Raw genomic sequence first — 17,122 nt, forward strand, 5'->3', positions numbered from 1 at the left:
CATACTGTTGACATTTCTAGTATGTCACCAGGGCAACAAGCTCACATTTGGTTAATATTTCTCCTGATTTTTTGGCTCCAGCTAAAGAGTGAACGAGTATAAGACAACTTCAATCCTCTCACACTAATGAGATATGATTAAAATGGCAGATAGACAGCAGTCCCACTGACATACACGAGGGGAAACACACATTCCCACTAATGAGCTTTGATTTGTGGAACTGATAGTGTGTGTGGTTTCCTTAAAACGACTCTGTAAATCCTCAGTAATGTAATTAAGCAAGATGGCAGATTTATGCATGCAGCAGGACAGAACCTGATCTTGCCTATTCCTTCTACACTCTGAAAAGCCCTTTGTCTGTCACTGATGTCCGCTGTTTAGGGCTTGTGGGTGTACAATTCTTAATTTTTGAAAAAGATGGCTCACCTGACTGGTTTAGTATAATCATTAACAGAAGCAATGAGCTCTTGAACGTTTCATTCCAGAGAGCAAGACCAAAATAGCTGCAGGACAACAGAAGCCGAGACAGCTCATCCTGTCCAAATAAACGGCAATAACTTTGAGTTAGAGTGTAAAAAAGTTGCATTACAGAAAACCTAACATGTTGACAACTGAGGAAGGACCTAAACAGCACATTTACAGCTGGAAACCCCAATCTGTCGGAGGCACTCAACCCCGTATCGGTCACCCTGGGAGACGTGTCAACAGCAAGGCATGGCATCTCAGCTCCAGACCCCAGCACTGGAGAAATACGGTGAGTCTCCATCACACCAGGGTTCTTCAAAATCCTTTAGCATGGATAACATTAAGCTCGGCCTGTCAGTGGATCTCTGATCTCTGCTTTAGAAATGAAAAAGCACTTCGAATCGACTCCCTATTGAGAGGATGAGGAAGCAGGAACAAGAGAGCAGGCGACAGCAGGCCTGAAATCGGAGCATCTGCCCAGGTTTCCGTAATGAATGTTAAGCAGGTTAGCTGCTGGGGTGTGGCTGTGCCAGAGGTCAGTGACGGGCATGGCAAACCTTAGCTTTATACCCCCCCAGAGAGCCTCAGAAATTGGGCAAGGTGCTAACTCCTGCTATTGCTATTGTAGCAGTACCACTAACCATATTGATCTCTGATGCTAGCAGATTAGGGCATAAAGAAGGCTCTGTCCTGACTGTGGGGGTCCGCTTCTGATTCTCTGGTCTCCTTTCGGGGTCACAGGATCTGTGAAGCCCATCTGACCCGCCGAGTCAACACGTACACACACCATTGGATCTGCAAAGGTGGCGAGGATGGACACTATTAAGCCAGATTGGTTGGACGGTTACATTCATGGCTCATCATAGCTGACCCGGCGAGAGGCAGTGGGCCGTTGGTTTTGTGTATGTGTTTTACACCGGTCTCCTCCATGCTGGGGATCAAGGCCTGCTTCTTTGTAAACTATTAATAGGGTTGCAGTTTGGAGACCTCATTGTTTTGGGGTAAAAAGGATTTCCTCATGTGTTCGTGGTGCCTTTGTGATTTGATTGATGTTCTGTGTTGTAAGATTGTGTGTGGATGATGTTAGGGTGTGTGTTTGTTGTGTATTAGCTTGGTAATTCTCTTGTTGCGGACGTCTGTGTAATGTGGTTTGTCAGAGATTGCTCTATAAGCTTAGACAGTGATCTGCTTATATCAACTCAATTGTTACTGAATAGTCAGCCTGTCTAGGCTGAATTACTATCAGTCATCTATCAGGAATATGTTGTTGTCGTTTCGTTGTTCAGAGTGATGCAGGCTTAAAAATATAAACCGAGCGGTTTAAAGTCTTCTGAAGAGACACGATTGCTTTACATGATGAACAATGGAGAGACAGAAATCTCTCAGGTGGCATTAAAATGTCTTAATTTGTGTTTTGAAGATGAACAGAAGTCTTAAACTATCCCAAGGATCATTGAAGAATCAATAGCAAAAGCTATGCAACAATTTCCTCTCTAGAGCTGGGTAAAAATATAGATTTTCTTGGTAACCATTGTTAAAATCCCAAGATCAACCTTTTACTCTGTTTTCAGTTACAGTGTGACAATGTGTTTGTACAGAGCTTTCAATAATGTGCCAGGTTAGAAAGTGCCCTGTATCAATGTTTCCTGCCCGCATCAAGAGCTTGTCAAATCAAATCCGTCTCGCTACCCAGCCTTTTTTTCTACAACAACCGTATCTAACAGTGAACAACTCACTGTTCATCTCTCAGCAACAACACATTTTTAGAAAAAAATAAATCTGCCTTTAGGGGTACAACAGCTTGTCACTGGGGCAGTACCCTTACAGGGACAACTTTTTACTTTATCTACCCTTAAAAGGTGTATATCAGTACCTTACAGTATAATATGTACCCTTAAAAGATACTACTAACCTTATAGTAGTAAATAAGGTACAGTATGATATCCCTTTGAGGTTTACTGTCCAAGTGACAAAATATTATACCCTTAAAAGTACAGTTTTTTTCTGAGACTAAATGTAACCACATATTTACCATGCCATACATTGGTCAACCACTAATATGAATAACTGTGAGATCGTGGTTACTGCTCTGCACTCTCAGAAAAAAAAAGTACCTTTAGGGGTACAACAGCTTGTCACCATGAAAGTACCTTTTAAAATGGACTATTTGTACAGTACCCCTAAATGGTGCATATTAGTACCTTGAATATGTATGAATATCTATACTTAAAGTATAACTTCGCATATTTTCAACCTGCTTTGTATTGTTACAATGTCAATAGATGTAAATGAACAATGTTTACTCTTTATACGTGTTACCTGGACAGAGAAATTCCCATTTGTCAGCAAAGTCCGCCGAATCATGTGTTTTGACTTTTGACAGCTCCAGGGCTTTCATAAAAAAAATACAGATTATATTTCTGCATTTTGTATCCTCACCCACAGATAGGGTTATTAAAGGGTTAGTTCACCCAAAAATGAAATTTCTGTCATTAATTACTCACCCTCATGACGTTCCACACCCGTAAGATCTTTGTAACACAAATTAAGATATTTTTGATGAAATCTGAGGGTATCTGATCCACACATAGGCAGCAACGTCATTGCACCTTTTGACGTCCAGAAAGGTAAGTGAAAACATGGTTAAAATAGTCAACGTGACTACAGTGGTTCAACCTTAATGTTATGAAGCGACGAGAATACTTTTTGTGCGCAAAAACAAAATAATAATAATGAGCGGGCATTCGGACTTAAACAAGGAAGCCTGCACTGATTTCACTACGTATGACAACGGTTCAAATTGCTGAATAAAGTCATTATTTTTGTGTACAAAAAGTATTCTCATCATAACATTAAGGTTGACCGCTGTAGTCACGTTGACTATTTTACCCATGTTTTTAACCACCTTTCTGGATGTCAAAAGGTGCAATGACGTTGCTGCCTATGTGTGGATCAGATACCCTCGGATTTCATCAAAAATGTCTTAAGTTGTGTTCCGAAGATGAACAAAGGTCATACGGGTGTGGAACGACATGAGAGTGAGTACTTAATGACAGAAATTCCATTTTTGGGTGAACTAACCCTATAACAGAACAGTAAGAGTAGATTTATCACTGAAAATGTAATTGTTCTTGTCTACTCTTTAAATAGCATTATGGTAAAAAATGAACTCTCACTCCCTCTAAATGTTTACTCTTTGACACAATTGCACCCAGAAACAAGTCGACACCATTATGACTAAAAGTTTGCTAAGAAGTATTTCCTACAAAAGCAATGTGGTATTTTACTCTGCAAGTGTAGACACCCAGTGTATCATGGGTGTTGAAGTTTTCCGACCTACTGAGTAAAATGGAAAAGCCTTTTTTCTCTAGTCAGGTAGCTTTTTTTTTTTTTGGCAGAGGCAGCTAAGTTTTATTGAAAGCCCATTTTCCCAGCAGTGAAGTACCCCTTTAAGGTATTACTATGAACCTTTTAGGGGTAAATAAAGTACATAGTTGTTCCTTTCAGGGTACTACCCAAAAGACAAGCTGTTGTACTCCTAAAGAAACAATTTTTGCACATTTTTTTCTGATAGTGTGTTTCAGCATTATATGTACAGAGGAGGACAACCGAGATTTGTTAAAAGGATAAAAGTGTGCTTGTGTGTTTGTACATATCAGCTTATGAAATATGACCAAAACAGAGTGATCATCTGGTCCCTGGCTCATCGCATCAATGATCGTCCATAAACATTGATTAAATCTTATGTAAGACATTTTGTAATAATTGGAAAATATGCAAGAAGTTTCCTTAAGAAAGAGACAGATGGCCCACAAGCCAAGGAAGGAGAAGAAAGGACCACTTTGCTTATTAGTGCATCAAGTAATTTGATCTTCCTTCTTCCACCTACTTGTTTTTGACAAGCTTCACATTTCCTGTGTCCCTGGACTAGTGGAGTAGCATTTCCTGTCTGGCCTCAGTCTGTGTGATGCAATGGTAAACAGCCTCCCTCACAGGAAAAGCCCAAAGGACAGGGGCTCTGCTGCGCCCCTGAGACACTGAGGCAATGGAAAGCCCATCTGCCTGGAATTGGCCTAATCTCATCTGGTGAATTGGACGATGGGATACAGAAAACACCAATCACGCCTGTCCAATTTCATTACAGATCTCAATGATGAGAAGTTCAGAGAGGAGATCAGAATGGTGTGGGCTGACTAGCCTCGGTACAGACCTGCTTATGTTTGCTCGAGAGCTCCGATTGAAATAAGACCATCACCCTGTGACCTCTAAGGCTGGGTGTTGGATTACGACATGAATATGACATCTAATCAAGGCCGTTGTTCACCCAAGCTGCCCTCCTGATGTTTAAATGCAGCCTGTGGTGTTGTGACTTTTAATGAGTCTTAGAGTCTCATGAGGTCTGCTGGTCTTGTCCGTCCCATTGCCAGTCTGTGAAGACTGAATCTTACTGTTTTCATTAACAACAGCACAAGCACTATTTCCTTCTTGTTTCTATTGTCTCCCTAATCTCTGTGCTCTTCTAACTCTGGATCACCCATATGGATACAAACATACTTGAATTCAGTTTCAAGGAGTAATTAGGGAGAAGGCAGGTTATTGTGCTCTAAGAGGCCACAATTCAGCTGAGAGATTTGGTTATTGTGCATCGTCCAGCAGTCGATTAAGTGAAGAGCATAATAAAAAGGGCAAAAATTGCAGGGATTTTTATCTGCAAGAGACATTAAATACTGTCTGCAGTGATGTTCAGAGGCAGGTAAAAGAGTCATTTCCAACTCTACGACACAGCTCTGATTTACAGCTCTGGTTCCTTAGGTTTAATAAGTAATTCAAATGCTATAAAGATGGTAAAACCAATAATTATAAGTGTAAAAATGCACTGATTGCAGAATTAATGATTGATTATAATAACTATAACAATACCCAATGTGTTTACAGAGATCATCACAGATTACATGTGCACTCTTGCAACAGCCACAATAAGCAGAAAAAAAAAATGCACAGATTTCTTCGTTATTCATAATTATGTGTATCCATTTGAGCAAAGTTAACTGTTGTTTTTTTTACCAATTGCTATTTATTATGTTTTCTGGGATAATTGGAGAATATACATGTGCTTTAATGCGCATTGAATTTATTTCTTCTTCATTATGTATAGTAGTTTATCACATTAATATATAGTTTTTAATTCTGTGACATAATTCTCTGCATAATTTTAAGATTAACTTTAAGATCCTCTGTACATGACAGACTTTATTTATATTTTAATTATTGGTTTAATAATTTTTTTAGTAAATTAAACTGTTATATTATTCTTTTTTATCGGATCAGTAATAAATGTTTGTGTTTTTTTCAATATTGTACTATAGTGGAAATTATATATTTTATTATTATATTTTTATTTCATTTTCAGTTACATTTTATAACCAATTTAAAAACCTATTTTTGGAAATAGTTAATAATCAGTCCAAAATAACTGGTTTGAATCATGAACTGATTTCAGAATCACAATGCATCGCTATCAAAAGGGGGAGAATCATAAATGAATCAAATTGTTGTTGGATAAATACTTGCATCTCAATTGATAATATGTGTCTTAAAGCCTAGAACTAGCCTGGTTAATCTGTGGTGGTGGTCAGGTGCAAATTTATCAGCATTTTACAATGGCTTTGAATGTGGCAGTTTTATTTAAAAAACTTTAAAATGGTCCCATCATGAAGCTTTTAGAGAACAATGCCGCAACCTGTCAATAGTGATTTCCTCATTGGACAGGTTCAAGCAGGCGTTTAATATACTTCCCTTGGTCCCACTCTGCAGGTCCCACTCATCACCCACAGGTGGGCTGGTGGCCTCAGATTGCACAATTCCCTGCCCCAGTATGCGACCACTGTGAAAGAGGGGAAAAACCACCAGGCTGCCAGGCTGAAGCTGACTCAGAAGCTCTGGCATCTGCCACAGTGAGACTGATGGCCTTAGAGAAGCGAGATATGTGACCTCAGTGAACAGGGACAGGGATAGACAGAGGGATGGTGAGACGTCTATGGTGATGGATGAGTCTCTGCTGGAGCCCTGGGCCACAGGTCAGAGAGAAGAGAGTGTCCAAGAGTGAGTGAAAAGAAAAAGAGAGCTGAGCGATGGAGTTGAGACTCCCACAGGCTAGTTGTATCGCAGCTAAAGGCAAAGATAGCTGATGAGAGCTTGATGAACTCCTCAGAAAGGCTGGTGGAGTGGTGGGTATTCACTATTGAGATGCATCACAGCTCTCAGGCAAAGACAGAGGTTCAATTGACATTCTGAGAAGGAGGTCTATGAATCACAGTGTGTGTGTGTGTAGTGTTCATTTTAATTTAGCTAGTGTTTGTGCACAAACTCTGAGTAAGAAACATTGAAGATCATTTCAACAAATGTGTCCCAACATCTTCATCTTTTTTTTCATGCTTGCCTGTGTAAAACTGTCTGCCACAATGTTAGGGTATTGTAGACGGTTGTCAGGGTGATGCTAAGCAGTTTCTAAGGTGTTTGGAGGGTTTTTTATCATGTTGATATGTTGAGTTGGGGTACTCGAACTCGGACTCGAGTCCAATTTTTTGCGGACTTGGACTTGTCACAGACTCGATGCATTTTTACTTAGACTTGACTCGGACTTGAGTGTTTGGGACTCGAAAAATGTTACCGAGTTCAACCGAGTCCAGGGATCCAGTAAAATGTGCTCGGGACAGTTGACGGAATTGTCACTGGCCAGATCGGGTCAGTACTGCATTGTCAAGAAAGTAAATCATTTGCATGTGTTTTTTAAGTCTTGTCTTTATTAGGGGTGTAACGGTACACAAACATGACGATTTGGTATGTACCTCGGTATTGAAGTCACAGTTCGGTACGGGCTCAGTACAGCAGGGGGGAGAAAACTAAACATAAAATTACTTTTTTTTCTTCTTTTTTATTAAACAGCGGTTTATTGAACAAATTGTGTCTCTCTCTTTAAATAAATTCAATTATAATTAACATTTTCTAAAGGATAAAAAAAATAATCTATCTCAGCTAATGCTATAAACTATATACAGGGAGACTTTTCTTGCACATTACTATACTATTAAAGGTTACAATTAACAACAGATCCCAAACTATTAAATTCAGTTGCTATTTATTTATTTATTTATTAATCAACACTCAAAAACAAACAAACAAACAAACAAACAAAAAACAAACGTAAATTGCACATAAGGCAAGGTTTGCATTAACTAATTATCTAATATATAATTAATCTAATTATAAAATACATTTTTAAATTATTTTTCTACTCCAATTAATTTTTATTAAAATATGACCATTTACACAGTTACTGTCATAACTTGTTTTCATAACAAATTTATTAAAAAATATATTAAATAATTATGACATTACTAACAGGTAAAGTAAATATAATGAATATATAAGCTAATATAGTGCATATACATTCAAACCAAAAATTATTCAGACATTTTTGATATTTTTTTACTAGTGGGTGCAGGACATGATAGTTCATTTATGTAAGTGAGGATAGCAAAATAAAGTAAACTGTGACATATTATACCCAAAACTTAAACTTTTAAACTATAGTGAATAAACTGTATTAATAAATGAAATGTTCAAGGTGTCTGAATAAATTTTGGTTTGACTGTATTTAGTAAAATGGTCCCCTCTAGAGTTAATTTCTCTAGTGAACTAACATGCTGTGGACACTAAATGACTTGCCTGAGGTAAACGTAATGCTACACAAAATATTATTCTCAAGAGGTTTTATTTATGTCTTTCCGCGGTTAAAAACACTGGTTGAGAGATTGCACGTAAACATATCTATGCATATATCGTTTGGTCTTCTTCTTCTGCTCTTTTTCCTGTTGTGGCGGTTAGCAAACAGTGTTGCATGGAAATATACCGTAATTATATGCAGCTGTGGCTTGTGTATATAGGCAGCCAGGGCAAAGCCTTACCAAAATATTCATCAACTTGAAAACATAGATCCATACAATAAACTTCCAATAATGTAATTTGTTAATGCATTCAAAAAATAAACAGTTTTGAGCTGGCCCTGAATTGTGGAAATTTCATGTAGAACCATTATACACAGTGCATGCTATTGTAGAGACTGTAGGTCTGTCCCCTCCCCTGTCCCCTTTCCACTGAATTTTCAGTTCTTCAGGTCCTAATAGGCTGTTCCCATTTACCAAACTACCCCGATTACCATCCCCTGCCTTAAATTCATAAATTTATATCGATGGATAAGTCAAATCCCGCCCTATAGCTTTTTAGTACTGTTTAGTTGGACTCGATTGGTTAAAGACTTGTACTCGACTTGGATTCGATTAAGGTGGACTCAAACCCAAAACTATTGCTACAGTACGCAGTTGCTAGGATGTTATTGCTTGCTGACCCAAAAGAGCTAATGCATTTTTCTTTCATTTCATTGTCAAACAGGTGGAAATCTAAAGTCAAAGGATCAAAAGGTTTTCAAACTGCCGCATAGGGCTGCAAGGGGGTGTTAGAAAGTCCGTGTAAAATTTGAGGGAAAAAAGTATAGGCCTGCCAAAGTTAAACTGTCAACTTAAGATATTAATTTATTATGTACAAATACATTTGTTTAAATGCTTATCTTCAGGTTTATATCCAAATAATAGATATGCTGATATAATCAAATTAAAAATATTTTGCAGATCTTTTAATCTTTTAATAATTTGCTTTATAACAGTGTGTCATGGATTCAGCCAGTATGCCATTAGCACTAGGTTCTTCAGCTCCAACCACATGATCAAAATCACCGGAATAAAAACTTGCCACACCCGTCACACCCTCATTAAGCACCCTTCAAAAGCACACAGCAAACACTCACCTGTTGTCCGGTCTCGTCAGTCTCTGTATGAGAATGTACCTACTCGACTGCCTACCTGTGATCTCTCACCTTCATCTGTCAATCCTTCAGACTGTTCATCATCTACAGTATGTGTTCATCTAACCATCCTGCAACAAAACAAAGACTCCTCAGTTAAGTTTGACTGCTCTTTGAACAGCTTATGTTCATAACTTACCTGCTTGACGATCCTGAACGATTCTATCTGTCTGTGAATAAAGACCTGTTCAGTTCATCTCTGTGTCTCATCTCCTGTTTTATGACAGAAGACCGGACCAATAACAAAGAGAATCATAATGGAAGCAGGAATTCCCGATCCATTCCCTGAACCAGTTCAAACACTCTGACAGTCACTACTTCCTCCTTCCATTCCTTTGGCAGTAATCAGATCAACCAGCCCCATGGCCCAACCAGCAGCCTTCTCTGGAGCAGTGGAGGATTGCAGTGGATTCCTGTTACAATGTTCACTGCAGTTTGAAATGCAAGCTCACCGTTTCCAAACCGAAGAGTCAAAATTAGCTACATAATTTCACTCCTATCTAAACGCTACCTTCTGTAGGCGCAGATCATCTGGTATTAAGACGGCCTGCCTATCTGTGTAGCCCAACGCATTTCAGAATGCCAACGGGAAAAATCGCTGCTGTAATCCTTTCCATTCATGCCATCAGCAGTTCCACCAGCCGCGCCAAGCAAACCTGTGCAGGTTGGCTCATTTCACCTCACCCAAACTGAGCGCCAACAACGAATTCACAATAATCTATCTCATACCAGATTGCCCAGTTTGTCCTCGACCAGCGGTGAGTACCGTTCAACTTCCTTTGATTGTTTCCACCTTAAATTGCACCACAGTATCAGTGACTACTCCTCGATGTTCCATTACAGTTCAGGCCCTCATCAACTTTAATCTCAAAGGCACTCCTCAAACATCTCCGGATCAAGAAACTTCCCTGTTTACAAACCCTGAGTATTCACTCTATCCTGGGTAAGCCACTGAGTCGAGGAATCATCACTCATTGTACACCACCTATCATGCTCAGTATTGGAAACCTGCATAGAGAGGAGATCTCGCTTCTGGTGCTGGAGGGTTCAACTGTGGACATCATCCTTGGACGCCCCTGGCTAGAGATTCACGCACCTACCGATTCCTGGTACACAGAAGAAGTAACAAAGTGGAGTGAGTATTGCTTCAATCATTATATACCTCAGAAGACATCTTCATCTCAACCTCCTGAATTCACTGTCAGTCGCAATTCCACCACCATCGAAAGTCTAGAAGTGCAGTCCACTGTGAGTGTGCCAGAGGAATATGGGGCATTCCAGGATGTGTTCAGCAAGCAGCTGGCAACAAAACTTCCACCTCATCGGCCATGAGAATGCGCCATCGAGCTGGTGCCTGGTGCCACACTACCCAAAGGTAGAATATATCCTCTGTTGATCCTGGAGACGCAGGCCATAGATGAATACATCAAGGAGGCACTTAAACAAGGCTTCATCCAACTATCTACTTCCCCTGCTGCTTCCAGGTTATACTTCGTTGCAAAAAAGGACAGAGGCATGCAACCGTGCATCGACTACAGAGCCCTGAATGATCAAAACATCAAGTACCGCTATCCTCTTCCCCTGGTTCCCACAGCCCTGGAACAACTGAAAGGTGCTCGCATCTTCTCCAATCCGGACCTGCACAGTGCATATAATCTCATCCGAATCTGGAAGTGGAAAACTGCCTTCGTCACACCATCGGAGTACTACGAGTACCGGGTTATGCCATACAGGCTCGCTAACTCACCTTTAGTCTTCCAAGGATTCATGGATAAGGTGTTCCGGAACATGCTCCAGAGATTTATCATCATCTACATTGATGATATCCTCATCTACTCCCGGAACCTGGCCCTAACCCTAACGACATTGGCAACTTCTCGCCATCAAGCTTGCTCTAGAGGAATGGGGACACTGGCTGGAGGGAGCAAAACATGGATCATCATAATTCATCGTAACCTGGAATATCTACAGAATGCACACCATCTGAATCTTTGCCAAGCCCGGTGGGCTTTATTCTTCACGCAGTTTGACTTCAAAGTTACTTACCGTCCCGGGGACAAGAACACAAAGGCAGATGCACTGTCCCGCCTTCACTCTCCTGATATACCTCAACAACCTCCTGAGACCATTCTCCCTCTAGCCCTCTTTGTGTGCCCAATTCAGTGGGCTCTGGATGAACAGATAACAGCTGCCACTAGAGATGAACCTGCTCCGCCAGGAGGTTCTGAGAGTCGCACCTCTGTGCCATCCGACCTGTGCATAACCCTCATTGACTCAGTTCACTCGTCTCTGCGATCTGGGCATCCAGGTAACCAGCAAACCCTCTCACTCCTTTGTGAATGCTACTGGTGGCCCAGTATGAGCCAGGATGTCCAACGCTTTGTTTGAGGTTGTCCCATCTGTGCTATCTCCAAAACACCTAGACACCTACCAGAAGGCAAGCTCCAACCACTGCCCCATTCCCCACGACCATGGTCTCATCTGGGAATAGACTTTGTTATCTCCATCCTCGTATCTGTTGACCGCTTCTCCAAAGCCTGTAAAGCTTGTTCTATTCAAAGGCTTGCCCACTGCCATGGAAACTGCTGAAGCTCTGTTTCATCATGTTTTTCGTAATAATGCATTACCAGAGGACATCATATCACCCTCAAACCAACAGCCAAACTGATCGCAAGATTCAGGAAATTGGATGGTATCTGCAGTCATACTGCCACAACCATCAGCACAGCTGGAACTGCTTCCTGCCGTGGACTGAGTATGCACAAATCTCCCTTCACCAGAACACCAACAGACTTACTCCCTTCTAGTCCAGTGCTACCAGCCGCCCTGTTTTCCTGGTCAGGTGTCAGGGTTACTGTCACAGATTCAGCCAGCATGCCATCAGCACCAGGTCCTGTAGCTCCACCCACACGTTCACACCCTCATTAAGCACCCTTCAAAAGCGCACAGCCCACACTCACCTGTTGTCCATCTCGTCAGCCTCTGCTAGAGAATGTACCTACCCGACTACCTACCTGTGATCACTTACCTTCATCCATCAATCCTTCAGACTGTTCATCATCTGTGTGCTCATCTAACCATCCTGCAATGAAACAAAGACTCCTCAGTTAAGTTTGACTGCTGATTGAATTGCTTATGATGAACATAAGCAATTCAATCAGCAGTCAAACTTACCTGCTTGAGGATCCTGAATGATTCTATATATCTGTGAATAAAGACCTCTTCAGTTCATCTCCGTGTCTCATCTGCTGTTTTATGATACAGTGACAATAAAAAAAGCTAATTACTTACATGTTATTGAAACATGTTATTAAAAGTTTGGGGTCAGTACGTTTTTTTTTTTTTTTTAATACTTTTATTCAGCAAGGACACATTAAACTGATCAAAATGGGCCTTTTCATTGTTAAAAAAGATTTCTAAATAAATGCTGTTCTTTTATAAGTTTCTATTTCAAGAATCTTGAGAAAAATTATCATGGTTTCCCCAAAAATATTTTCAACATTGATAATAATAATTATAAGAAATGTTTCTTGAGCAGCACATCATCATATTAGAATGATTTCTGTAGGATCATGTGACATTGAAGACCGGAGTAATGATGCTGAAAATTCAGCTTTGCATACTACAGTTTTTACTAGGTTTATCAAATAAATGCAGCCTTGGTGAGTATAAAGGACTTCTTTCAAAAACATCAAATAATCTTACAGACCCCAAACTTTTGAAATCTGTGTGTGTGTGTGTGTCTTCATAATATTATGCTTACTTAATATTTTAAGAAGAGGGTCCTTCATTCATCATAATTGAGGGTCCGTGGCATCAAATGGTTTGAAAACACCTGACACTGGAAAGTAAAAGCCACAAGGATTGATTTATGATTTATGTCCATAGCACAAATGATGCTGGATGAGTTTTGCCCTGAAGTTCAGAACAACATAACCCAAAGTATAAGCAATAATAATAGACATGTTTGTCATAGCAAATTACTGTCAATATCAGTCATATCTAAACCTGTTATCTGTCCCCCAGGCACCATCATATTACTTCTGCTTTGTGAGACAAGCCATCCTGTGGAACAGAGGACAGCATCACACAGTGAGTACAGTTACGCTTCAGTTATGTAGACATGAGACTGACACAAGTAATTACACTTCATCAAAGCACAATTTCAATTGATTTAGCATGCTGTACATCGACATAATCAAATAAGTCAAGACTAATATTCAAATCTGACTCTTATAAACAAACACTATTGCTTGGAAACACATATGCACTGATGGCCTGTGCCCATCCACCTCACTGTCTCTGTTTTAAAGAGGCCAGAGACTTTGAATGTGCCACAGGCAACAGAGAGGTTACCATGGGGACAGCGAGTTGTGTGGGCTGGCTTCCTGTCTTGGCCTCTGGTTAAACAAACAAAAAAAAAAGGGACAAAGATCCACCAGCCTCTTACTGACTAATTTACATCTTCAAAACGTACCAGTACACACAATTAGCCAAAGCGGGCAAGTATGAATAAACACTTATGCTTTGCTAAACACTAAAAAGCACACCCGCGCTGGCACGCACACATTTTCTGCCCTCTGGATCACCTCGGTATGCTATAAAACACTGGCCGCATCACCTTATTCAAACCCTCTGAACTTTACGGGGCCGTCCCAGTCCAAACATCTATTGAGAACAAGAGACGATTAACCCACCCATTAGCTTCATACCTCACGGTCTCCATGGACATTGTCGCCACTGAGACGACATCACGAGTGCCGTCAGGACCCTGAATACTGTACGCCCAAACGATGACACATGCACAGGTGGGCAAACACACTCCTGGTCCCGCCTTGCTCCGCAGACAAACACTGGTGTTTACACTGTGATTTATGGTTTGGTTTGGGTTGCATTCTGTTCGGTATGACGTCCTTTCTTAACGGCGAGTGGAGCTATACTTCCATTTTTGTGTGCATAAAAAAGAGGGTGGCCACAGGAAGGCAAGCGGCATTCAAACTATACAGGCATCCGATGGGGAGACAATGGCATGTCTGTGTTAGCACTCAATAAGAGGCTAAATTCTGACTCTGGATTAGTGAAACATTGTTTGGAGTTGAAAGTTGATTTGTGATTTTTTATTATTATGTTAAAATGCGTTAACTATTTCAGCTTAATAAGCAAAATTAGTGCCTTGTAGCATTTAAACATTTTTTTGTTTTGTTTTAATTTTGATTTATTTAGCAAAATATTATAGAATTTTATAATATCAGGCATAACATTGATTGATTAATTGATGGCCTTGGCAAGAGATGAAAAGAAAAAAAAGTTCTTTATTTAAGTATAAGACAGAATAATGTTATGTGTTGTGTGCAGGGACTAGTGTTTAAATTCTGACCTAATATACACTAAAAGATTGGGGTTGGTAAGATTTTTTGGTCCCACTTCATATTAGGTGGCCTTAACTACTATGTACTTACATAGTAGTTACGTGTTTTACATTGTACTTATACTTTAAAAAAATACCTGCATGTAAATACATCAGTAATTAATTTCTGTAATTACATTTATAATTACACTGTTGACCCATCCCTTACACCTTAACCCACCCTTAAACCTACACATACCACCAAACCTGTCCCTAACCTTACCCATATCCCACCTCAATAGCAGCAAAAGTGTTTTGCAATACAATATGAACACAATAAGTACACTGTGTTTATTTTTTTATAAAAGTACATAGTAGTTAAAGGGTTAGTTCACCCAAAAATGAAAATAATGTAATTTATTACTCACCCTCATGCCGTTCCACACCCGTAAGACCTTCGTTAATCTTCGGAACGCAAATTAAGATATTTTTGTTGAAATCCGATGGCTCAGTGAGGCCTGCATAGCCAGCAATGACATTTCCTCTCTCAAGATCCATAAAGGTACTAAAAACATATTTAAATCAGTTCATGTGAGTACAGTGGTTCAATATTAATATTATAAAGTGACAAGAATATTTTTGGTGCGCCAAAAAAACAAAATAACGACTTATATAGTGACTAACCCTTTAAGACCACCTAATATAAAGTGGGACTGATTTTTTTTAATGTTTTTGAAAGAAGTCTCTTATGCTCACCAAGGCTGTATTAATTTGATGAAAAAAAAAAAATACAGTAAAACTGTAATATTGTGAAATTTATTATAATTAAAAATAATGTTTTTCTATTTTAATATATTTTAATTTATTCCTGTGATGGCAACGCTGTATTTGCAGCAGCCATTACTCTAGTCTTCAGTGTCAGAAATCATTCTAATATGCTGATTTGCTCCTCAAGAAACATTTCTTACTATTATCATTTCTTATTGTTGAAAACAGTTGCTGCTTAATATTTTTGTTTCTTTGATAAATAGAAAGTTAAAAAGAACAAAATTTATTTGAAATAGAAATCTTTTGTAACATTATAAATGTCTTGCGACTTGATTGGACTCACTAAATTTATTCATGTAAATTATGAGTATATTCACTGTATTATCAAAGGTACAAAGCAAAGTACGACTTCTGCCTATATCCTTTATGAACATTCACGATTGCTTGCTCTGTATTCTGCGGGATGGGGAAAGCAGTTTTGGACAGGCCAAAAAGTTTAAAAGAGAAGGTGAAGGGGTGAAGAGAAATAGAGGAGACTGAAAAAGTAGCCTCATTGTCTGCTGGGACAGAAAGTAGAAAGTTGCTCAGAATGCTAAGCTGCATCTGAGCCTGGCTTCTGACACGAGCGGCTAATCAGATTTGGTCCTCCCAATCCTAGAGACTCCACAATGCTTCCCACTGTCATCTTTTCCCCTCCTCTCCTCCGCTCCACTCTTCCTCATCCCCCCGTCCCAGAGCAAAGCTAATTACGGCGCAGGCAGAAACACAAATCTGGTTGATTGAAAAAGTCACTCTTTTTCAGCAGGGTTTAACCTTGTTAGTGCTAAGCCTGGCTTTCTTAGACGTCAGGCCTTTTTGAGAGGAATCCTCTGTTCCCCTGCAGACAGAGGCACAGAGACACACTTCTGTTTGGCCCCCAATCGCCTCGCCTCCCCCCGGCGGAGGGTTCACACAGAGGCAGTGCTATTAAGCGTGCGTGTGTATGTGTACGTGTGTTTGTGAAGCGGCTGAGGAGTGTATGCAGGCCTCTTCTCGGTGCGGGCCATCTGGGACTCTGGTTTACAGACTCCCTACATTCACGAGCGTGCGCTTGCCCATCTCCGTCAGAAGGCCGTCCGGCATGAACACACAAGGTTAATGACATTAGTACAGGCGGTTGTGCGTGTGTGTGCCGCAGTGCGGGCTGCCTGACGCCAGGGGGTCATGTCATTTCCTGTAGGACTCTGAAGAGCCCACACACTGGGGCAGAGGACCCTCAGGCCCGACATGGGGCTACAAACACCATTACAAGGTCAAAGACACTCAGCGTTTAATATACAATGCCACTCTCAGAGGACTCCAAACAACTTCTGCAAGTAAATGCTTCGCTTTCATGAACACTGGCGTCGGAGCTGATGCACACTAACCTGACAGTTTGTTTTGGGGACGTTGAGGGATGTGTGCAAGTCTAATAAGGCCTAATTTGTAAGTGTTAAGTGCAGAGTAAAACTCACGTTCACAATGTTAGAGCGGCCTGCCCAAATCAAAAAAGCCCAAAAGTTCACTAAATATGGCTTCAATGTAACTCTATGGTATTTCTGTTCAGTTTATCATATACCAGGCCAAACTGATAATTAATCACA

At 40.2% G+C, this 17,122-nt stretch overlaps 1 protein-coding gene across 7 annotated transcripts in view; it reads left to right on the forward strand.

The window, feature by feature from the left end:
• The first annotated feature begins 460 nt into the window (after positions 1-460).
• Positions 461-17,122, forward strand: part of LOC127511352 (uncharacterized) — a 57,372-nt gene continuing 40,710 nt past the window's right edge. For 5 of the 7 annotated variants that reach the window (XM_051892135.1, XM_051892136.1, XM_051892134.1 and 2 more), the window contains exons 1-2: positions 462-754; positions 13,412-13,477. Coding sequence is in view for 2 of the 7 variants with exons in the window: in XM_051892130.1 (XP_051748090.1) it covers positions 602-754; positions 13,412-13,477 (219 nt within the window). In the remaining 5 variants the exon portion in view is untranslated. Of the gene's footprint in view, positions 755-6,279; positions 6,568-13,411; positions 13,478-17,122 lie in introns of all 7 variants that reach the window. The other 2 variants (XM_051892132.1, XM_051892131.1) reach the window with 2 other exon arrangements.

Source organism: Ctenopharyngodon idella, chromosome 4, assembly GCF_019924925.1.
Source record: "Ctenopharyngodon idella isolate HZGC_01 chromosome 4, HZGC01, whole genome shotgun sequence".
Lineage (NCBI taxonomy): Eukaryota > Metazoa > Chordata > Actinopteri > Cypriniformes > Xenocyprididae > Ctenopharyngodon > Ctenopharyngodon idella.